Here is a 23,120-nt window from a genome sequence, read left to right as displayed (position 1 = left end):
GAGTCGGTGTAACGGCGAGGCACTGGTTGCACCAGTGCAATACGCTTTGATTCTCTGGTTTTTGATTGCTGTTCTCAGGAAACGCCTAGCTGCATGGTGATCCGTGTGCCTTCGGTCAAGCCCTTTTCCTTCCTGATATTTTTGAGTGGTGCTTCTGGTTGATATGAAGCTGTTGGAAGTTTACATAGTGGGTGGCTTGACAACCATGCAATCTCCGCTTTTCGCGACAGTTTCGCGGCCTTCATGACACAGATCGAAATTGATAAAAGGATGTCATTTCCTACTTAGGCACATTTTCCGCACTGGAACCCGATCGAAAAGATGAGTCAACAGGCCTAGACGCTTAAATTCTCTCAATCTATTCCACGGGGTAGATTCGAACAAAATGAACGATCTCTTTCAATGAAGACCGTCAAGTAATACCCTATATTGGTGTGAGGACCACCATAAATGCTAAGTAACCGAAATGCGGACCAAAAAGATCAGCATAATTGCTGTTAGGCAACCATCTTCTTACACCGTAGTAAGCGCGCACTTCAACTCACCATGCGACTTCGTATCTCCCATCCCTCCTATTCTCCTAAATATGGCCCTTTAGGTACTATCTTAGTACATGCTCATAACAATATAACGCCCTTCTGTTTCTGGATCAATGACTAGGCGCTTTGCTCTCTTGCGTTCCAAAGTCCCGTTGCCAGCAGTTTTCACTACCAGCCTCGATTGTCGAGGATTTATTGCTGCCGGATCCGTTCTGGAAACGAATCTTCGTTGGTTCGTTTAACATCTGCTTGTGGCATACTACACGAAGTTTCTGTAACAGACATTGGCCTATAGTGATTTGATCCCAACTAAGTATATGTTCATTTGTGGTCTACATAGAGCTAATTGCCTCACAAATGTGAACGTATCGTGACTTCTACGTATGAGTCCGACCGCCACACACCAAACACGGGCACTGGTTAGCCCAAAGCTTGTCTGAAAGAGAGATTGACGCCTTCTGCAGCGCTTCACAGAGGCCCACTCTTGAATTTACAGACCAATGCGCCGACGAGTTTGCCACAAGTCGCGCACCAAAAAAAAAAAGGGCACTCGCAGACAACGGACAATGTCAATCGAATGTGCTGTGTGCATCAAACTCTTCTGGGACTAGCACAATCATGGAGGTCTCACGGGGAAGTTTTGGGCAAATTCAATGAGTGTCCCGCTCGTACATAAGGTCGTCTAAAAAACTCGTTAGGGCAAATTCGCTCAAGTTCCGAACGCCATGGAGCTTTAGAGTTAACCGAACGCGGAGCAGCCAATTTGACTGGCCAGCAAGGACCCAACTGACGTCGGTACTTTATCGGAAATACGAGGCCGGGTCCCCAAAATAAAAAATTGTGAACGCTTCACAATGTGGTGGAGCAACCGGGGCGGCTCTCTCCGTGGCCAACATTTGGCAATGAACCGTGCGACCTTCCCGCCCGCGAGAACCACTCACATGGTCCACGCTAAGGTACACGATATCACCACGGAGCAGGCATGCTACGTCGGACGGTCCGTGACAAGGGCTACAAGTGCCATATTTGAAGGATCGAGCAGGCAGAATCACTCAGAAGGAGCCAGTGGATGCAAGTGCAAGCCTCCTAGAATCAACCGTTCGATTCGAGCTGCAGCTAAGGCCAGCCACCGGAAGGGCTATTCTCGTTTCAAGCAATTTCCTGCGAGAAGTGGAAGCGAGTGGTTCAAGTATGCTGTGTTGATGTTGGCGAGTTCCGCTTAGTCCCAGACGGGAAAACAGAGAAAAGTCAATTCTCCGCTTTCCGCTTTTTTTTTTTTGGTTGTTTTCTTTATTTTGAAGGCGTAGCGGAGTCTTCGGGTAGGAGCCGCGTGGTAACGGAGGGAAACGAGGTGAAAATTCATTGCCTGCGTGGGCCGATACTTTAGCTAGGCCATGTTTACCTCACGACTCCATTCTCGGTACTAACGAATACCCCTACATCCTAGTCCAGGAATGTCTTTTAGATAATATACCTTTAACTAAGACCGGAGTCCGCCCAGAAGGGGCAAATATTACAGGGTTTAAAGATGAAACCCGGGCCCGTGCTTCTCGGGAGGGGTGGGCGGAGATTGAGACCCTCTCGGGTCACTCATTGATCGCCAGGGGAATGCGGTCTTTCCGAAGATGTCTCGCACTGTCCACTATTCTAACGAGCTCTTGGAGCGTGCTGCTCGATCTAGACCTTGCTCGGGTCCCGATCGTGAGGTAAGAGGGCCATCCTTGGCCCTCGCTGTACAAAGTCTTTCTACAAGCTCTTCGACACTAATTCGTAAAAAAAAAAAATATTAAAACAAGCTCCGAGACAAGACTGTCCTCCACTTCCCATTGACTGACACCGCGTCTCTTGCAGTGACCCCGCTAGTGCTGACTGGGGAGTATGTCCGCCATACCTTGAGCGGAGAATTCACTCGGTCCATGGGATTGCATGTGAAATGGGATCCCACGAGTCATAGCCATTCCTGGATACAGGTACTACAGTATAGTACCCTCCACACCGCAGCCGGGAATCCATGGCTCCAAGAGATCCCGAACTAGGGGGGAGGGGACAGTAACTATCGTCATAGACGGACCCGACAGAAAAATGGGACTCGGGGGGCGACCCAAGATTTCGAGCAACAATCCACCTCTCTTCTTGACGCGATGCGCGAACTTACCACCACTCAAAACACTTAGCCGCCTCGAAGTCCCGCTCAAGGTAGTCCGTGCCATCTTAGCGTAGCCTACACAGCCTGTTGGTGCACTAAGCTACACCAGAGTCGAAAGTCCAGACAATTTACCCGCGCTAGCGATCTATACACGTACCATGCTCTGGTGAACCATTCATAGAAGGATCTTCGGGCCCTAAAGGTTGAACCTAGCGTTTACTCAAGGTTCCCCCATTTGACCAAAATACGAAGCACAAACTCTTAAACATAGCTCATCCTCCCTTTTCTGGTATCGAGCTCCCTCTTCTCGTCATGTTCGACGGGTTGTTTCCTTTTGCACATCATATTGTTTTCTTTTTTTTTTTAAGGTGGACAACCTCCCCTATATTGACATAGTCGAAATTAATAATTTCTCGGCCGTCTCCCCACTTCGAGGCTCGGGGCAAGACCACCTAGATCCGCGTCCCTAAACCGTGGAGATTGTCGAGAGCCGGACCACCGACCGCCCCGCTCGACTTTTATTACCCTGGAGCTTGGGTAAAAAAATCAACATACCCAGGCGACTTATTTTTTTTTCCCCCCTCTTCAAGATTGATATTGAATTAATGGGAGTCGCTCCGACCTCAACACCCACCGTTTCTCCCCTGTGATCGCGACCATGGGCCTCTTCAAGCGCAACTCGAAAAACAGCGAAAAGGACGAGAATGAATCCTTCGTCTCTGTCAACAGCGCTCGAAATTCCAACACCTCGTTAAGGTCCCCCGGTTACAAGGGTAGTGGTCTTCCGGCATCCATCCCTGAGCTCCCCATTTCAAACCCGCCGGACCCAGCATTAGACCCCGCCGCCTATCTCCGAAGCATCCATGCCGTACGCGAACGCGCAGCGCTGGTCATGGGTAGAGCCAGGTGCAATCGACTGAACCACTTCGATGTCGACATGAGCAAACTCAAGGCCACTGCGTCCTATGTTGTGTCGATCATCAAGGTAAACATGGCCCCCTCCGATCCACTGGACCCGAACTTTCAAAGCCGGTTTCTAACCCCTATATCGTGGAAAAAGCGCGACTATGCGCCCGATTACGCAAGCATTCCGCCTCACGGCCGCTGGCAACATTTCGATGTCGGTGGTAGGCCCCGAATTAATCAGCTCCTCCAGTCATGGCCGAGCAGTGTTGACGCTCAGGAGCGGACGCGCCGCTTGATCGACCTATTCGTGGTGTCGGTACTGCTCGATGCCGGAGCCGGTAATAATTGGTCCTACAAATCCAAAGAGTCTGGCAAAATCTACGGACGGAGTGAAGGTTTGGCTGTCGCCAGCTTGGAGATGTTTAAGTCAGGTCTTTTCAGCGGCGATCCGACAGAGCCGTGCCAGGTGGATGGTGCCGGATTGAAAAGGGTGACAGTCGAAAAGTTGGCCAAGGGGATGCAACATTCCGATCAGAATCCGCTGGCCGGGCTGGAAGGTCGCACTGGCCTGTTGGTGCGATTGGCAGAAGCTTTGAATAACCAGGATTTCTTTGGCGTGGATGCCCGGCCTGGAAACATGCTCGGTAAGATGGAATTGTATGTTCCCAGGAATTTGATCGCCTGCTAAATGCTTTTTTCAGACTACCTGCTTGGTCATCCTTCGACGCTGGCTTCATCCGTCCCCATTGTCCCTATAACCACACTATGGTCTGTTCTCATGGATGGCCTCTCATCAATCTGGCCCGAGTCGCGAACCCAAATCGACGGTGCGACTATCGGGGATGCATGGCCCTGCTCGATCCTCCCCCGATCTCCGCCCTCGCAGCCGTGGGAGACTATCATGCCGTTCCACAAGCTGACGCAGTGGCTTTGCTACTCGATTATGGTGCCAATGTCGAAATTGATGAATATCCACTTTGCCGGCAGTGAATTATTGACGGGTCTTCCTGAATACCGTAATGGCGGCCTTCTGATCGATATGGGTCTATTGACTCTGAAGGGACCAGACTTGGAGCGTGGCATTCGAGCATACAAGGAGAATGCGCAGATAAAGGGTCAGCCCAGTGTGGAGGTGGTGCCGCTCTTTTCTACCGACGACGACGTAATTGTGGAATGGCGCGCTGCCACTGTTGGCTTCCTGGACGAGCTACTCGATGAGGTTAACTCCCAGCTGGGACTTAGTGGTTCCGAGGAGCAATTGACGCTGGCCCAAATGCTGGAAGCTGGCACATGGAAGGTCCGCATTCCTTTCTTTCTTCCCACGAAACGCATTTATGCTAACTTCAACCAGGGCGGTCGTGAAATCGCCGAAGTTTCCAGGCCCAACACTAAGGAGCCGCCCATTATGATTCGTTCCGACGGCACGGTCTTCTAATGCCCTATATACGCACGAGTTTAATCGATTATTGGATACCTGGTCTACCAAGATATGGTGGTCCTTATGAAATGCTGATGACGACCCCTTTGATTTGATGATGGCCTCTTCGTCTTTGATATTCACAGTTCTTGTTTTTCTTTCCGATTGAGGCCTTTTGCATGATTTGCCAGCAATGGTGATCGCTGCGTTTCATTCTCGGATACCACTCTTACCCTTTTTCTTTTCTCCCAATCAGCCTTATTCTTATACCACCCCCAAACCATTCGTGGCTGCATATAACGAGATTCCTGTTACTATAGATTGCATACCTAACTAACTGGCAAGGTATGACGTTTCCATCGGTACCTCGGCTATACCGGATGCTTGTCCTTGCCCTTCACAAAACAATACACATCATTCCTGACTATCAGCTTTTTCCCGAATCATACCCTAGAAGCTCAAAAGACCTCATACGCTAGATCTGATCAAGAAAGCCACCGCGGCACTGCGTCATCGCATTTCTGTACCTGCCACGTGATCGCTCATCGGGCCAAAGTTGATCCGTCACTCCGCATCTGAGGCTGGAGCTCGCTCCTCTTCCTCTCCTCTCTCGTCTTCAATGCTGCAGATCAGTTGTGGCAAATGCTCTCCTCCTATTAACCACTCAATTTCAACCCTTACGAGCTCCACAGCAGCTCTGCGAAGTCACCGAGCCGCCCCAAGTACCACCCGAGTGGTCCCCCGCTCTTGCGGGGCAATCTGAGCTCAGCAACCACCACCACCAGTCGATCAGAATTATGGACGCACGCAAGAAGAAGAGAAAGGTGCTCTTGATGGGCAAGAGTGGCTCGGGGAAGTCGTCTATGCGCTCCATAATTTTTAGCAATTACGTCGCTAAGGATGTGCGCCGCCTCGGTGCTACTATCGATGTGGAGCACAGTCATGTCAAGTTCATGGGTAACCTGACTCTCAACTTGTGGGACTGTGGAGGGTAAGCCAATTGAACGTGTAAATTCCAGATCTTCAATTAACTGACGCTTGGATTGCGCATAGACAAGATGCATTTATGGAGACCTACCTCGCCTCACAGCGCGGTAACATCTTCTCGGATGTCGCCGTGCTTATCTACGTCTTCGACATCGAATCCCGAGAAGTCGATCGCGACCTGGACACGTACAATGCGATCATCGAAGCTCTGGGCGAGTTCAGCCCCAATGCCTACGTCTTCTGTCTCGTGCACAAGATGGACCTCATCCAAGCCGAGCACCGCCAACGCATCTACGAAGAGCGCTCCGCTCTTATCCGCAGCCGGTCTAAGGACTTTCGCGTCGACACCTTTGGCAGTAGCATCTGGGACCAATCACTGTATAAGGCATGGGCTGGGATAGTGCACAAGCTCATTCCGAATCTTACCGTGATTGAACGGTTCCTGAGCGCGTTCGCAAAGAAGATCGACGCCGAGGAGGTGATTCTTTTCGAGCGGTCTACCTTCCTGACTGTTACATCTGTCACCTCGGATGTAGGCGAGCTAAACCCCATCTACGACCGCCATGAGCGCCTTTCAAACATCATGAAAGCATTCAAGCACTGCGCCGCCCGCAACACAATGACCACCCCCGCCTCAGCCGGGTTCGTGGTCATGCACACCAAAACGCCGCAATTCAACATTTTCCTCGGTCGCTTCACAGACAATACCTACATCTTCCTAGTCGTGCCTCCGGGCGAGGCCGCTTACAACTGCGCCGTGCTGAACACCATGCTAGCCCGAGAAGGCTTCTCCAAAGCCGCGTCTGCAGGTCGAACGGATGGCTTCCCGCTTCCGCCGCCGGAAACGTCGGAGGATGCAACTAATGGATTGTCATAATTTGCAGCGTTTTGTCATGTATAGCAGGCATTTTTTGGGCTTTCAAAATTTTTACGGGCGCTAATACGCACGGCGTTGCGGTACGAAGATCTTGCATTTCTTGTCTTGCGTGTGCTGAGAGTCGAGATACCCTGGCCATGGCATTTTGTACATCTCGTTCTCCAATTGATTTATTCCATAATCAAGGGTTTATCGTATTGGGCTGGAACACCCCAGACTTGTAGATGGGATCCTTCAGGGGGCCCATGATATGGTCAACCTTAGAGGGCCATACATAGTCTCGAGGCCACATCTAGAAAGGAGGTCCCTCAATTGTAACATTCTAACCCTACAAAGCCCTGATGAGCACGTTGATTGGCATTCATTGCTTTGTTTCATATATTTAGAGCAGCAACCCCATCTCATCTATTTTATTCATCCGTACAGATACAGGACATTGGACCTTGGATATCAGGATTTAATTATCTATCGGACCGGCCGGCCTGAACGGGAGTGCAAAAGGGAAATGGAAATAGGACCAAGGCTGTACAGAACATCACGCGAATTCAGCAAAGAAGAACGCCCTATTGGACGTCCGGCATACGGACGGCGATGTCGCCTGATTGTGTGATGTAGCGAACCCAGGGTAGTGAGGGATATTGCAGCTGCGAGGGGGATCAGTGAGTCGGACCACAACGAGATCGGATTGGACTGAACATACCTTTGGCTCAGTAATTTTCAGGTACCGCACCTGGATACCACTGGTAGTGAAGTAGGGGATCTCAAACTTGACGTTGATGGGCCGCTTAGCCTTACCTATGGCGCCGGCGCCGCCCATGCTGCCTCCGAATCCACCAGTCATACCACCACCAGTCTCGTCATCTCCCTTCACGGACGGCAGACCTAGCTCCGCCCGCATGAGGAACTCCTTGCCACCACCGAATTGCTTGATTTTCCAGACAATCGCGGACTTTTCGGGGGCGTAGTGAACGGTACCGATGTTGGTGCGGAACCGGGGAGAATCTGCGTCTTCGGGGACGGGCACGATGATCTCAACATTATTGGCAGTGCTGCGACGTTTGAATTGTGCTTTGGCCTATAGCAGAGGATGGTTAGCGAGAAAGGGAGACGTCGTTGATAGAGAATCGTACCTTCAGCATGTATTCAATTCGTGATCCTGAGTGAGATTCCACCAAGCACTCAACCCAAATCAAGGGCTTCACTTGTGTGTTCAGCCGGTAACTCATGAGCTCAAACTCGCCATCCGGGGGAATGAAACTGATTGTTCGATCGTTCTCGAATCGCGACAAGCGCACGCACTGGTGGAACTTGACATCTTCCATCTCCACAGCCTTGCCTCGTGTAGCACGGCCTGTGGTCTCGAACATCGCCTTATCGTTCAAGCCCAATCGCAGCTCAGGCATACCGCTCAGATAACACTTCATCTTAACGGCGCCCAAGATCTCAGACCGAAGCACGTTTCCGTTCGCCGAAACCAACAGATTGAGAGACTCGACCACATCCAGGAAAACTTCATTCTTGCGATAACGGATGCCCTCACTTCGCCAAGAGACGGCATTTGTAACGGCAATGGGTGGTCGGGCTTGCACTTCGAGTTTGTGTGATTCTTGGGTGATATACCTTGAAGCTGTTAGCACCGCCTGGATCAAGATCGCGCTTATGCTTACTCTTGCAAGATTTTGCTTTCTGTTGTTTGCGGGTATCCAAAGTCCATCATCTCGTCCAGCAATTCGTAGATTACAACAAAGTTGTCTCGGATACTCTCCTCCTCCAGCACCTTGAAGTATTCAGTGAAGACCTCCACTAATTTGTGGAGGAACAGAAGGATCTCGGTGGCATTTGTATTCCGCTTCGTCAACGCGAGGATGTAGAGGTTGCTGTGACGGATATAAAGGTACTGTACACAAACGAAATTCAGTTCGGGTGGGGTCCACACAAAAAGGAGATTCGAGATCAAGGGCCCGGAGTAGCTTTTACGGCGCAGGTGGACGTACATTAATGCCCTCGTGGGAGAAGCAGGGAGGAACGGCGGAGCTTTCTTCTTCGGCGTCGCTCAGGAGGATAGGGAACTTCTCGACAGCGGACATGGGGATGTCTCCGCGGTAGTTGCGGGCCAGAAGGGTCTATCACCTTGTCAGTAAGGACTGCTTGCTGTACAATTGGGCAAGCGCTCTCTGTGAAGACCGCAAGATGTCCCCAGTCTCTTCAATCACCCACCTTGCCCTTCAGGTCCAGGAAGAAGAGTGCGGACGCCATGACGTGTCAACAGAAGTGTATGTCGGATATCGATTATCGGGGGTGGGGTTAAGTTAAACAGCAAAGCCACATTCTGCGCCTTTGGCAAGATTGACCAACACTGAAGATTAAGATGGGTGTGAATGTCCTGGGATGAGCAGGGGAGTCGGAGGTCGCGAGAGTCGAGATGCCCGCAGTGGAGTTGTTCACCCAAAGTGGTTAGCGTGGGCTCCTTAAATAAAATTCTCTTCCCTCCTCAATTCCTTCCTTCTTCAACGCTCTCATTAGACAGTTCAAGGCAGTACAAAGCCCTTGAGGCTTTCTGCAGCTGCCTAGCATTCTGCTAGGTGACTGTCAGTTTCAATTACTACACTTGCGATACAGAGTTTGCGGAGACTACGATTTTGTTGAGGGATCCATAAGAGCTGGCCGTGTATTTTGCAACTGTTACGCGGGCGGTGTCAGAGGAGCCATACATTCCTATATCTTTTCACATTCTATTATTCTTTCTTAGAATCAAAAAAAAAAAAATTTGAAATGAAAAATGAGTGATATCCTTTAAATGGTATTTGCAATTGAGCATAGAACAAGGTAAAAATACATGTACATCACTATAGATCCAGGTACAGCCCTCCCATCGCCCTGAGGGAAAATATCAAAGAACGCCGGAAATGCCGCGGAGTATCCTCAACCTCTGCAGGTCTGGAGGATCAATTTCAAGCGACCGCCTTGATTCCCAAAGGCTCGAGTATCCGCTCCTGAGCCACCTTATTCGCAATGTGTCCTCCCTTCTCGAGCGAAACCGCACCAATGACCGCGTACATGGTGTGAGCCAGAACCAGCTCAATGCCAGAGGCCTGAAGATTCTCGGGCTATAGAATATCAAATTAGCGCAAAATCATGGTCTAGGAGCAAAAGATTCGAACCTTTCTGGGCGACCAGCGAAGCACCTTCTGCATCTCGTATTTTTGCGCAAGCTCGGCCAGCTTCGCGCGGTCCGTCAAAAAGCTCTTGGTACTGGCTGAAAGATTCTTCAGGCCGTCAAGAGCCGGGTGAGAGAATGGCACGCGGCCATGCTCGTCCTCTGCCGAAGCAGAGGGATTCGCGGTCGCGGGATCTTGCACGAGAGCGAGCGAAGCCTGCAACTGCACAATTCGTTTTCCTAGTCATCGTGTGAGCACACTTCTATATTTTCATGGTATCCGGGTTTTCTCATACCGAGGAAGGCCAATCGATCATTGAATCCGCGGCGGCCTTGGTCGAAGCTCTTATGTGTAACAGCCAACCACTTGGTCTCCTCCGAGAGCATTTTGTCACCCTCATTACCCAGCATGCGGGTATAAAATCGATCCAGCGTGGCTGGGTCCGAGTTGACGTGGAAACTGGGGCGCTTAGAATGCATACGCAGGCTGAATGGTGCCTTTGTACGCGGCGGCGTGTAGGACCATCGGGGCGCCGGGGCTTCACCGGTCGAGGATTCCTGATCCGAGGCGAAGGTGCGGCGGGGAACGAGGGTCGCGATAGGACGAGGAGCGACTCTTGATACGATACAGGCGGACCTGACCGCTCGAGTAGACAGATTCGAAGCCATGGGGGGGCGAGTGGTCTTCGGAGTGGATGGTTGATTAGAAGTTCCTATGGAAAGAATTCCTCGACACTTTCTGCCATCCTCCACCGACCACGAGCCCCCAAGGTTGTTTACCACAGATTCGATCGTTTGCTCCTTGACTCTGATCATTTTACCCCGACAATACTTCCTCGAGCATTTCGAACGAAATTAATTAGGTCAGTGTTTGATCGCCCGGCGGTCTGGCGTTGGCATGCAACTGAGCTTCACCGCTGGGTGAAAGCTGGACTCGGTAATCCGTGACCATGAACACTCACGGCGACGGCCAGGCCAGCCTTGGCCAGGAAAGACTTCTGAGACAGCCATACTTCGCTGCATGTATAAAAGCCTGTATCATGACTCGTATCCGCATTATTTACTGAGGCGGTCAAGTGTGAGCATGGTCCTTTGCTAAATGCCCATACCGCCGTTTGAAGGCCAGGCCTAGAGCGAATGACTCTGGATGCTGGTTGTACCGTGGAACTTCCCAACAGTAAGTGCAATAATTGCTGTGGGAATTTATTCAGACTTGGAGGTATCTGTACGTTTCCACCTACCTGGAGCTCGCCGACGGTCTCATTTTAGCAACTGCCCTCTCTGGATATCCTCCCCATCATCCGTGTTGCCCTACTCTTGAGTAAGGGTCCGAGAACAATGCTAGGTAACCTTGTCCGTCTTTTGCTTTTGGGCTGGAAGAACACGATACCAGCAAGTGGCACACTTCTAAGCAGGGCCTAACCACAAGGGCCAGGACTTTGGTCGCTGCCGAGAAACCACCCGCATCTCAAAGCAGTAGAGTTCTAGATGGCCCAGGGTAGACCAGGAGAATATTAGGCGACATTATATGGCCTTCTTAGCCGTCAGCTCGGTCGAAGCTACGACTTGAGGTTAGACAAGATTGGCTCATACGCCACACGGTCGATTCTGAGACTGCTTGATGTCGCCATCGGATAATAGCGTCTTCCAAGCTTCAGTGGTTGGCTCGAAGGACCCTTGCTCCCGCTGTGGACAGGGTGCATCCTACGGCTGCTGTGTAAATATGGTTTCCCCTCTGAAAAGGGCAGGAGACTTTCACGGTTGCTGTAGCCCATGGAAACCTACGGAAGCGCAGGATAATCCACGTGTGCGTATCCCCGGCTCTTTGTTTGCGTCTTCTATGTCCTGAAGATATACTTGCAGGCGATTCTCTCCACCCAAGTACCCTTTCGTTAGGAATGACAATTCAGTGTTAGAAATTTAGGGAACTTCCCAGGTATCACAGAACCCATACTATATAAATCCCAAGACTTGGAAGAACCCCGTCGGTGAGTTTCAAGGGCGGTATTGCGGAAGACTCGTAGGATATATCTCCACCGCCAGGCTCTTCAGCCCCAATCCGGCGAAGAATTGATCCGGATGTTCCAAATCACGACTAGCGACGGTCGATCCGTCGCAGACGGTCCCATGGAGCTGTTAGATGGAGGCAGATAGAGCCACCGATCCCCCAGACGATGATCGCTGCAGGAAGCCGGAAGATGATGTTTTAGACCGCTGGTGCCCCTCCACAGGAATCTGCACGCTCCGGGAAGGTCTTGGAAAACAGCATTTGTCTGCTTCGACCTCAGGAAGAAAGCCATTGGTTTATTGGCTGAAAGCTTGAAGAAGCATTGGAAAGACACAGAGGAGCTTCAGGCAAAGCGGACGTGACTGCTCCGTCCAACCATTTATACAATTCTTCCGTCGGGCCCTTGCAGAATCGAATTTCTAGATCTCAACAAGGCCACGCCTGGGTGTCATCTTCCAGACGGTTTGATTGATTGTGATGTCCGACGGGATGGCGGTGTACGACTTGTGATGGATGGCATCTCCGATGGTCCCCCCCATTGCTCTGGCGTGAGAGGTATTAAAAGGAGGAGATCGGCCGATTAGACTGGAAATACTATCAACTCTAGTTTTCGCTCCATCAATATTACTATCTCTCCACTGGTCTTGCTCAGATACTATTCTACTTCGCCTTCTCTCAAAGCACCCGTGGAACTTTACACTCGCGTGAAATGGCCTGCCATAACACCGCCTACATTGCCCAAGCCATTCTTCCATCTAGTCTGAACTATACATCAGTCGGCGACATGCCAGTCAATGACCACTCGGTGCAAGATCCTCCTCGCCGCGGCCATTCCCTCCCAACCCACCGCCGAGCCCGGCCTAAACGATCGATATTAATTGGGTTTCTTCTTTGGCGTTGAGGAGAATTGGCTAAATAGGTGAGTTGAATGTGCACATTTCAAATAACGAGCTAATTCAAGGGACTATGTAGAACACAGAGCATTGATTGCCTGCATGAAGGGTGAGATGGGGATGATATGATGCCACAGGGAAGAGAAGGGAGATAATGAGCAAAGAAGTGGACGACTCATCATTTCTTATTACTGGCCCACTTGGAATTGGACAGTCATTGCCATGCATAGAGTAATGGTGTCCCAAGATCTTTCAGATTGTCCATACGTTTTATGACGAATATCAACGATCCCGATCAGAAGCAACGATCTCTGTTTGTAGATTCAAAAAAGAGATTGCGATCGAAGCCATACCTAGATCTCTAGAGGGAAAAAGACATTGAGTAACAAAGAAGAATTCTGCGCCTTTTGAGCTCGCGCCAGAACAGAATTTCATGTATGATTGGTAAAAAAAAAATGACTATAATAACACAAAGAGACTCAAGAGGTATGAGATGAAATCACAGGAAAGCAAGAGCGATAGCACTGGTAACGCTCAATCCAATGACAGTCCAGCCGGACTTGATAATGGCGGGGTTGGTGAGAGCGCGGCCGGTATCCCAGATCAGGTGGCGGACACCGTTCATACAGTGGTAGGTGAAGGGGAGAGCAAGAGTGGCCTTCAAGGCAACCTTGGCGGCAATGGGGAGAGCAGCCATAGCAGCAACCATGGAAGCGGACTCCAGGTGCCAGCCGAGGACGGGGGAAGCAAGGTATGCGGTGGCCCACAGGTAGAGAGAGCCGGAGAGGGCGACACCGGTGATACGGTGCAAGGAACTGCCGATCCAGCCGATCTGGGGCTTGTAGATGGTCAGATGAGGGGAGACGGGACGGTTCAAGCGCTGCTTGGCCAGGATCTGGGATGGGTCCTCAGTGTTGGGAGAGGTGGTGACGGGTCTAGATATTGAGTTAGTCTCGGTCGATTGCGGATGACGTCGGTCTTCATGGTTCGTGTGGGTTGACAAGCTCGACGTGCGCTAGAATTGATCTCAATGGAACTGACCTCGACTGGATTCCCTTTCCGAGAGCGATGGCAGCCGGGGAGGCGCGCATCATCGACCACTGCATGGCAAGCGGCTGTTGGACGGCAACTGTGAATCGGTAGCGGATCGTCAGCGCGAGGTTCATTTTGGGTCAAGATAGGGGGTTTGTAGACGTACGCCGACGGAGCGACTGCTGGGCAAGCTTCTGAGAGAACATTATGCGTGATTCAAGTCGTGATCTCACCCGTGTTGAAGAATAAGGAATCAATCGTGAACAACCGGAAGGCACTACCTCGGGTTTGGGATCCGTCACGGGATTCTCGGGAGCCAATGGCGGCCTCTGTAATTCGGCACTGATGACAGTGGCGGACTTTGGTTCTTCCGGATCACGTGATAGCCTCGCTTGTGTCCACAGCGTTTCTTGTTCAAGGCTCCCGCTTTGTTTCTTTTCCCTCATCACGAGTTTCTGCTCACGTTAATGTACCGACCCCGTGGCCGGGATGAAGTTGACGTGCTTAGCACCCTTTTGTTTCGACATTCTGTCGCGACTGTTAAGGGACCTACGAAACCCGCAGAGGGATAGCCTGTCGTCGTTAATCGCCCATTTGCTTCTTTCAATGAGCCGGATGGGTTTCATATCAGGGCAACATACCGTTATTCAGTAGAGTTACTTGACAAGAATGATCGAGCAATGTTGGCAGGTTGCTCTTGTCTGGTAATATTAATTAGCTGTAATATGGACACCAGGAGCTGCAAGTTGAAGCTCTTCCAGCAAAAGCTTGCGGCGTCGGGTAATCCTTCAGACTGTTCAGTCTGCCCTCGTTTCATCGCTATCACTGTTGGAGTGAATCCTTGGCTTATCTATGCCTTCCACTGGTCTGTGGCACCATTTTTAAGCCCTTTAAGGCCCAGTCAACCGGGATGCCGACCTGGGGCCATCGTAAGGCTCAATCACATGTTTGGGTAAGGTCATGACATCCCATATGATGGAAGGGAGGATACAAAGTGAACGCTTCATTATCTGCGCGTATTTCGTACAAAATATGCCTGGTAGGTTGAAAGGCCGTGCAAAGATGTGTTTATTTTGTTCGAGTGCATGAATACTTCTCGGTCTACCCATGTTGACCAGACTAATCATTTGCGGCGCAACCACCGAACCTCGGCAACTCGACGTTTCCCCACAGACATGCCCGCGGCTTGCCCGGGGTCATACGCTGCTTTTTAAATCGCCAGGCCTCCATAGCTGCATTTCTATTTCATTTGACACGATCTTTACCTATTGACCTTCTCTTGCTCATACACAGTCCAAGTCTTACTGTCGCTGCTTCAAAGCAGATTACGTGAACCGAACCTGCCGTTCTTTCACATACCAGTAACAAGTACAACTTCACAATGCCGTTTAACACTGCCTTGACCCGCAAGCTGGGCATCCGAGGTAGGCGCAAGATCTTTTTGGCTAGAACTAGAATAAACACTAATTTTTTTTACAGTGCCCATCGTGCAGGGCGGCATGCAGTGGGTAGGATACGCCGAGCTGGCCTCGGCCGTTTCCAACGCAGGTGGTCTGGGACTGGTGTGTACATTTCCAAATCATGTAAGAACAAGGCTAACATACGTTGAAGCTCACTGCTCTCACGCAACCTACTCCCGAAGACCTGCGCAAGGAGATTCGACGATGCCGCGAAATGACCAAGTACCCCTTCGGTGTCAACCTGACCCTCCTTCCTGCTCTCGTGCCCCCGGACTACGGTGCTTACGCCCAGGTCATTATCGATGAGGGGATCAAGATCGTTGAGACTGCTGGAAACAACCCGGGCCCCGTCATCAAGCAGTTGAAGGCCGCCGGCATCATCATTCTGCACAAGTGCACGACGGTGCGCCACGCCAAGTCTGCCGTGAAGCTGGGCGTTGACTTCCTGTCCATCGATGGATTCGAGTGCGCCGGCCATGTTGGCGAGCATGACATCACCAACTTCATCCTGCTGAGCCGTGCGCGCCAGGAACTCAAGGTCCCATTCATTGCTTCGGGTGGGTTTGCTGATGGTCAAGGCCTTGCTGCTGCTTTGGCTCTTGGTGCCGAGGGCATCAACATGGGTACCCGCTTCATGAGCACTGTTGAGGCTCCGATCCACCGGAAGATCAAGGAGACTATCGTTAACGCACAGGAGACTGACACCGCCCTCGTGTTGCGTCGGTGGAAGAACACCTCCCGCTTGTTTGCCAATAAGGTCACGCAGGATGCATTGAAGATTGAGCGTGAGAGCACCACCGGTGATTTCAGTGAGATTGGCCCGTACGTCAGTGGCAAGCGTGGTCGCCAGGTCTTCTTGAACGGCGACCCGGATTATGGTGTAAGTATTTCTCTCTTTTTCCTCCTCGACACACTCTAATTTCATCTACAGGTGTGGACTGCAGGCCAAGTCATTGGATTGATTCATGATATCCCCACTTGCGATGAGCTGCTGAAGCGGATCGAGAAGGAAGCTGTTGAGGCCATGAACCGGACCCGGTCTCTGTACAGTGATGCGCCTACCAGCAAGCTCTGAGGTAGCATTTTTTTTTACTATTTTTTTATAGGGTTGTCTTGCCACAATAGAGAGTGTAGAAGAGGGGCTGGTTTGCCTCACGCGACATTTGTTCAGCCCACACTAGTTGTCATCTACTCGCAACACGCAGACTATCGTCATATGTCTTGAACAGTATAGCTGCCCCTTATGGAAAGCGCTTCTTTTCACTCGTAGCAAGATCCTGCAGCTTGTCGGAGCAGACACCGCTTCTCTTCAAGGGGTTCGGAACAGCTGGGTCCATGTGCGGCATTTCTTGGTCATTCTTGCGGCTACATTCTTAGGGCTAAACTTGCGGCGGCCGCGCGTTGACGCCGCTCACCAAGACATTCCACAACCTACAAGACGAGTCCAACCTCTCTAGATAACGCGTGTGTTCGCACATGCCTCTGGGATTGGAATCAGATGGCTGGTGAGCGCTTTTACGATGACTTGACTTGCCCATGAGGTTCAAGGGATGTGGAGACGTCCTTGCATGCGCCCTTTCGAGAGGCCCACCGAGGTCCCAAGCTCGGTGAGATCGCCGGGGGCATGCAGCCGCAGCCTTGAGACCGCTCCTACGATTGGGTTTGTTTTGATCTACTTCGCAGCCGTGCATTAGAGAACTGCATGCACTACCACGAGCTATGAGCTCGGGGCCTTGTGGCTGCAGTACAGGACGTCAGGCTCATGGCTGTCTTGTCATCACGTTGTACGATCGTGATGCCGAATAGCCCGCTCATCGTTAGAATTGGTCAGATTTGTTTTTGCTAAAGCCATACTGATAGTCAATTCTTCGATGCCGTGCAAAGGCTGTACATGGCCAGGCTTATGGCAACAAAACAAAACGAGCATCAAGCCTCGGATCTCCATTGGATCCATTGGATGTTTCACAACACTTACTAGCCCAGCACTTAGCTCCTATGATCTATAGTATAGCGTAAAGACTGTACAGCGGCGTCTAGACCCGCATGGTGCAGTAATTCCAAGCTTTGGAACCCTCCCCCTTGCCCCGATCATGCCCCAGACTGAGTTTATCAACTATACAATCCCCCTCCAACCCAACTTTTCTCACACAAATATCTATATCCTCTTCTCTCCAGCAAATATCTGCAATGATGGGCTTCATCTCAACCATGGCTCGCTGTATGCGCGATGGTACATTCTCTCGCAAGCACCGCACCGCCAAGCCTCAGCGTCTGGATGATGAAACAAATGATTTGATCGAGACCAATTCCAATCATGGCTCATCGGTTGGAACAGAGAGTACTGTCTCTGCTTCCACGGCGATGCACTATGCAACCCTGGAACCCATTCCTCCTATCAAGTCACCCAAGCGCAAACAGCCGAGTCCGACCGACCTTGTACTACGAACGCTTTTCGACAATGGCAAGGCACCGGATGCTGCAACAGACCCTACATCGAGGGCGTTCGCTGTTGCCGAGTACCCAGTCTACAAGCTAGACACGACCCCAACACCGGCCGATTCACCGACGAAAAAGTTAGAGGATGCAATTGATCCCGAGAGGAGAGAGTCGAGCCACAAGGGACGGAAATCCGTCGAGTGGATGGATGAGAAAATCAGGAAAGAAATCTCTGTGCCAAAAACTATGGTGGAGCGGGATGAGGGACCGATGAGGAAAGAGGCAGAGCCAAAGGACGCTATGTCAAAGCTCAAGCGTTCCAAGACGCAGATGCTGAGAAAGCGTTTGAATGTGAAGTTTCCACGCGCTCCTCGGTCAAGCAGAAACTTGCGAGCCCATGTACCGTCTGGTTGGATTGATGCCTCTGATCTGGCCGATGAAGAATTCTTAATTAATGTCGAAGAGGAAAAGTGGTTGGAGGCTCACGGGCTGGGCGGCGGTAAAAACATTGGAACGTGGAGCGGTGGGGGACTGGGACGGCCTTGGTGAAGCATCCATGGCTGTTGGTGGCGATTCAATGATTATGGATGTTAATGACTGGGAAGCTTTTGGTTCGGAAATGGCTTACGTATGAGGGCGAGCTCGATCGAACAATCAATTGAGATGCAAGATATTAAGAAGACGCAACTACAGAGTAGTATGGGGAGGAGAACAATGGTATTCTGACCGTTGAAACAACCGTACATGGGACACACCTCAAAGTCAACTGGGCAAACCCGCAGATCAAGGTTCCCTTGTTCTGTAATGGTCTGCAGACGAAAGGGATAAGAGCGCCTTGAATTCCTTGTATACTGTATTGGAATTAGAGGGGAACTGATAGTGTCTTCCCTGGAGACCATCACAAGCCTCAAAAAACTACAAATTTAGATGTGTCAAGAGATTGCCAGAAAGGCCGTATTTGCGACAGGAACTAATGATCAGAATCGAATCAAAGACAAGTCTAGTGGATTAAAGAATATATATGCGAAAAACACTAGGTTAGACAGCAGCTAAACCACGGTGCCAAAGCACAAAGCAAGAAGCTGGGAACACATGCCGCAATATCACGTTAAAAAAAACAGTCTTCTTTCTCCGAGGGGTGCAACGCGACACAGTTAATGATACACGGGCTCGATAACAAAATCGCCAATCTATTTCAAATAAATGCCAAAGCGCCTGCTATCCATCCTGAGAATCGATAACGGTCCGAGCTCGCAGGCCTGTCAAGCCTTAAACGGGCGGACGTGGCCACCATTGCTTCCCGCACAATGCCAGAGAACAAAATAAAGCATTTAGAAGAGGGAGCCAAGGGCAATGCAAGGGAGGCCGACACCGATGAAGTCGGAGTTGGCGGACGAGGGGGAGTTCTGGCAGCAGGCAATGTTCTGCTTGCAATGCTGGTTGACCAAGTCCTGGACGGGGATGGCGAAGAAAACGGGGACTGTGGAAGATTAGCAGATGAAATCCGAGATGGTTGGTTGACTTACGCTCGAGATTCATCTTGGAGCACTGGTCGAACAGACCAAGACCATCAGCGCCGGAGCCATGAGCGACCAGGTTGGACAGAGCGCCACCGAGCATGCCAGAGTTGACATCGGTGGTGTCACCGGCGAAGATGGCCTTGTTGCAGCAGGAGAGCTGAGCCTGGTCACCGCACTTGGCCTGAGCCTGCTTGACGGTCATGTTGTCGGGAACGGGGAACTTGACGTTGGTGTTGCCCTTGTTGCCAACTCCGTTGGCGTTACCGACACCACCGGCGGAGGGGCCGACGGGGGAAGGGCAGCGACGGTGGCAGCGAGGCCAAGAACAGCGGCGAGAGTGAACTGCATTGTGTGGATTTGGATTTGAACGCGAGAAACTCGGAGATTGTTTTTTGAGAAAGAGAAGACTGGACTCAGAAGAGAAGGTAAAAGAGAGTGATGCGGGATGGAGAAAAGAACATCTGAGGCGCTGAAAGACTATGCTTATATAGAACTTGGTGGAGGTCTGTGAGCGCCTTGAATCACCGTGATTACCTCGATCTCTGTTTGTTTCCCTCGAGCAATCTTCCCCTTCTCCCCGGAATGCGACCTGTAGGGTAATGGAAGGGGGTGATCTCTCCACTTTCCAGGGCTTGCCATTCAACGCTCCCTCGGCGGACTCCTGGTATGGATCTACGGGGCCTATTGGTATCTACTTCACGCGACCGAGTAATCTGCCCTGGCATTCCTATACCCTGGCCTTGCATGGGTGTGCATCGTCGGCCTTTGTTGTGATTGTGAGCTTGATGTATAGAACGACATGGTCGATTGCGAGTGTACATCACTCGGAGTTTAACACCCTTACGACCTCTCCCTCTCTATCTCTCTGTGTTTAGTACTTTCACTCCTTTCCTACCATCATCATCGTATTATTCAACGGTTCTATCGTAGTTCTCACCTGTTCAGACAGACACGCAGCTCTTCCACCCTAGTTCAACTCATGATAAAGTGGGTCCACTCTCCCAGTCACTACAGGGATCTTTTACCCGGACCCTGCATCGATTCGGGAGCTAAGGCATGTAACCGGCCCTACCAATACACAATGGCCTCTGATTCGGCCTGGTTCGAGTGGAGTTGGTGACGCATGGGCAGAAGCCCACGCAAGGGAGCTTTGGGCCAACTTCATGCTCTTGAATCAGAGGCCCCCGGGTCTCTCCCTTCATTGTTTTGCGCCCTTAGGCCACGAGCACGAATTGGTTACCCAAAAACTTTGCTCAACTTTAATGTATGCCACGAGAAGTCTCCGATCCGATGTGAGCTTCCTTTCACCAAACATGCTATCTGTGGTTACAGTCGGCCCCGGCCTGCACTGCTCCTGAATATGCCCTAGCCAGACCCTCCCCGTTCACAAGCCTTGATTTCTCGCCCCTGTAGACTCATAGTCCACCCCAGATCCCGAGGCTCTCTCCTCGCCTCGTTGGCCAAGCAATCCGTTCCCCCTTTCATCTTACTATCCCTACTTCGTATGATCGTGATTGCTGCGGCCCGATTTAGATCATGTTGGAGAAGCAATGTCGGAAATCAGATTCTATTGCTTCTCATTGGAATGATCGAGACTCAGGCTAATACTTTCGGTGCGCATCTTAATCTCTTGCAGTGTCATGAGTCAGTGGTAAATGTGAGATGACTTTCTTTTTTGTTTTGAGCAAAATGATGGGACAGCTACTGTATTTTTTGCAGGACTTTGAGTCTGCGCTGTTCCAGTAGGTGGGATGTAGTCCATCCCTAATGATCATTTGCTCAGAACTTGGTAGTGGTCAATTTGAAATCATAAATGTGCCACCACCCAGGTTCTTTCGTGTTTGAAGAAGCTGTGAATTATCCCCAGGATACTGTCGTAATTACTCCCATCTATAGATTCGATTGTTCAGTCTTGTAAATGTCGTCGTAGGAGAATTCTCTTTGCTGGATGATACATAACAGCACGCCCGTTGTGACTCTCCCAGATTGCCTTGACTATGTTTAAAGATTTGATCATGGTCTAAAATTCACGGAAATTAAATATTGTGGCCGTTCATGTTGTGCACAGTATCCATGGGTTAAGTTTTCACTCGGCGTTCAGTGAAGACATGGATGCCCGAGTGGTGGCGCGGCTATATGTTTCCCGCATCCAAATATATCTCTGGCCGAACCTAAGCTTTGTCAACATAGGCATCTCCAACCACGTAGGCCACAACGACAGGACCTTGATTTGCGATGCAATAATTCAAAGCAGTCTCAATTTATTTTCTTACCTTTTTTTTATCTCACAATATAACTAATGTTCTCCGGGGGTTGGCTTCATCTGTAGCGAGCACTGACCCAACCTTCGTATATGGATTAGACAGACCGGTTGCACCATATTGTCAGGAGCAGTATAGATTTTTTTGACACTGACCATCAATCATCAGTCACATGCGAGAACTGTGCACAAATTCCCGTGATTTCATACTCAAGGAGGTCTGATGAGGCGGCCTATGCACAATATTCAGGATATGCCGATCCGTGACTTGTGGCCCAACCAACCGATCTCGAAGTGGTTCATGGTTGTAAAGCCGCATACTCATCATATCATTAGCCTCTTACCTATAGAGCTTCTTCCGTGGTGGTGAGGTGGTGTGGTCTAATGACCGTCATTCGAACTGCAGCTATACAAAATGACGCTAGTCTAGAATAGGCAAGGCCTAGATGGCCAAGGCGGTCAGTCGCGGTTTGCTTCAGATCCCCAGACTCGGCCCAGGCCTAACGTCCTCGATTTGATCTACCTGTCGCAGCAGGATCGATCGCCAGAATGTCTGTCCCATCGCAACCCTCTGCGCCTGCTGCAGGGGACCATGCAGGCTCTCCATCTGCTGCACCGGAAGCATCCCCCGCCCCGTCCGGAGCTCAACCCGGGTCCCCAACGGAGAAGCAACAGCTCGATACCCAAGGCCAAGAAATCCCAGACCGAGAATCGAAGGACGCAGAAGCAGAAGACACAACCGCACCTCCTTTGCCGGATGAAGTGCCCCCACCACTCCCTGATGAAGCACCGCCTGGCCCACCTGAAGATGATGGGTGGGAGCCCGTATGGGACGCCACCAGTAACGCATTCTATTTTTACAATCGATTTACCCAAGTTTCTCAGTGGGAGAACCCTCGTGTGACCACAGAAACCGCACCAGGCGTCGAAATCATCGCTCCCGAAGAACCCCCGAAGAAAGCTCCCATACTGGGGGGGATACAACCCCGCCATCCACGGCGACTACGACCCGACTGCACCCTACGCGCAACATTATGAAGAGCAGACAGTAGACTCAAATGGTGTCGCACTAGATCCGGCTGCTGCGTACGCCGCAACCGGAACCTTCAACCGGTTTACTGGGCGCTGGCAGGCCGAGTCGATCAACCCGGAGAACCACAACGATGAGAACAAATCACGGCGCCAAATGAACGCATTCTTCGATGTCGATGCTGCGGCAAATGCTCATGACGGAAGGAGTCTTCGCGCCGAGCGCAGCGCCAAAAAGCTGAGCAAGAAGGAGCTGAAGATGTTCAAGGAAAAGCGCCGGGAGAAGAAAGAAGAAAAGCGGCGGGCATGGTTGCGCGATTGATTTGGAGCCGGGCAGGCCGAACCAGTCCAGCCTATCTGCCGGGAATCTACTCTGGCTGTCACATTCTTATGAACATTTGCATGCTATTTGTGATACCACCCACACCGGGTGTGGGAATCGGGCGCTTTGTG

General features: G+C 51.0%; 9 protein-coding genes across 9 annotated transcripts; 5 read left to right on the top strand and 4 right to left on the bottom strand.

Moving 5' to 3' along the window:
- Window positions 1-3,343: 3,343 nt before the first annotated feature.
- N7477_007304 (URC4/urg3 family protein) lies at window positions 3,344-5,026 on the top strand (the record flags this gene model as incomplete). The annotated part of the gene is made up of 2 exons (XM_056968967.1): window positions 3,344-4,235; window positions 4,293-5,026. 2 exons carry the CDS (start codon window positions 3,344-3,346, stop codon window positions 5,024-5,026), a joined length of 1,626 nt encoding a protein of 541 aa, XP_056818999.1.
- A 779-nt stretch (window positions 5,027-5,805) lies between these two features.
- On the top strand, window positions 5,806-6,872 carry N7477_007303 (Rag GTPase GTR1; the record flags this gene model as incomplete). Its single annotated transcript, XM_056968966.1, has 2 exons — window positions 5,806-5,999; window positions 6,062-6,872. 2 exons carry the CDS (start codon window positions 5,806-5,808, stop codon window positions 6,870-6,872), a joined length of 1,005 nt encoding a protein of 334 aa, XP_056818998.1.
- A 563-nt stretch (window positions 6,873-7,435) lies between these two features.
- N7477_007302 (AP-1 complex subunit mu) lies at window positions 7,436-9,128 on the bottom strand (the record flags this gene model as incomplete). The annotated part of the gene is made up of 6 exons (XM_056968965.1): window positions 7,436-7,516; window positions 7,573-7,947; window positions 8,003-8,492; window positions 8,540-8,769; window positions 8,867-8,995; window positions 9,090-9,128. The coding sequence occupies 6 exons, from the start codon at window positions 9,126-9,128 to the stop codon at window positions 7,436-7,438; spliced, it is 1,344 nt and encodes a 447-aa protein (XP_056818997.1).
- A 695-nt stretch (window positions 9,129-9,823) lies between these two features.
- Window positions 9,824-10,698, bottom strand: N7477_007301 (mitochondrial 54S ribosomal protein mL57; the record flags this gene model as incomplete). The annotated part of the gene is made up of 3 exons (XM_056968964.1): window positions 9,824-9,979; window positions 10,034-10,269; window positions 10,326-10,698. 3 exons carry the CDS (start codon window positions 10,696-10,698, stop codon window positions 9,824-9,826), a joined length of 765 nt encoding a protein of 254 aa, XP_056818996.1.
- A 2,731-nt stretch (window positions 10,699-13,429) lies between these two features.
- Window positions 13,430-14,168, bottom strand: N7477_007300 (uncharacterized protein; the record flags this gene model as incomplete). Its single annotated transcript, XM_056968963.1, has 3 exons — window positions 13,430-13,865; window positions 13,972-14,059; window positions 14,129-14,168. The coding sequence occupies 3 exons, from the start codon at window positions 14,166-14,168 to the stop codon at window positions 13,430-13,432; spliced, it is 564 nt and encodes a 187-aa protein (XP_056818995.1).
- A 1,175-nt stretch (window positions 14,169-15,343) lies between these two features.
- N7477_007299 (NAD(P)H-dependent flavin oxidoreductase) lies at window positions 15,344-16,497 on the top strand (the record flags this gene model as incomplete). The annotated part of the gene is made up of 4 exons (XM_056968962.1): window positions 15,344-15,386; window positions 15,442-15,524; window positions 15,574-16,302; window positions 16,354-16,497. 4 exons carry the CDS (start codon window positions 15,344-15,346, stop codon window positions 16,495-16,497), a joined length of 999 nt encoding a protein of 332 aa, XP_056818994.1.
- Window positions 16,498-17,609: 1,112 nt separating this feature from the next.
- Window positions 17,610-18,407, top strand: N7477_007298 (uncharacterized protein; the record flags this gene model as incomplete). Its single annotated transcript, XM_056968961.1, has 1 exon — window positions 17,610-18,407. The coding sequence occupies one exon, from the start codon at window positions 17,610-17,612 to the stop codon at window positions 18,405-18,407; it is 798 nt and encodes a 265-aa protein (XP_056818993.1).
- Window positions 18,408-19,189: 782 nt separating this feature from the next.
- N7477_007297 (hydrophobin family protein) lies at window positions 19,190-19,726 on the bottom strand (the record flags this gene model as incomplete). Its single annotated transcript, XM_056968960.1, has 3 exons — window positions 19,190-19,338; window positions 19,385-19,616; window positions 19,643-19,726. The coding sequence occupies 3 exons, from the start codon at window positions 19,724-19,726 to the stop codon at window positions 19,190-19,192; spliced, it is 465 nt and encodes a 154-aa protein (XP_056818992.1).
- Window positions 19,727-22,187: 2,461 nt separating this feature from the next.
- Window positions 22,188-22,989, top strand: N7477_007296 (uncharacterized protein; the record flags this gene model as incomplete). The annotated part of the gene is made up of 2 exons (XM_056968959.1): window positions 22,188-22,463; window positions 22,549-22,989. The coding sequence occupies 2 exons, from the start codon at window positions 22,188-22,190 to the stop codon at window positions 22,987-22,989; spliced, it is 717 nt and encodes a 238-aa protein (XP_056818991.1).
- Between the last annotated feature and the right edge of the window lie 131 nt (window positions 22,990-23,120).

The sequence above is a fragment of the Penicillium maclennaniae genome, assembly GCF_028827695.1.
Source record: "Penicillium maclennaniae strain IBT 15551 chromosome Unknown utg000007l:1.0-4884863.0:1.0-4888362.0, whole genome shotgun sequence".
Lineage (NCBI taxonomy): Eukaryota > Fungi > Ascomycota > Eurotiomycetes > Eurotiales > Aspergillaceae > Penicillium > Penicillium maclennaniae.
This window is presented reverse-complemented; position numbering and strand designations above follow the sequence as displayed.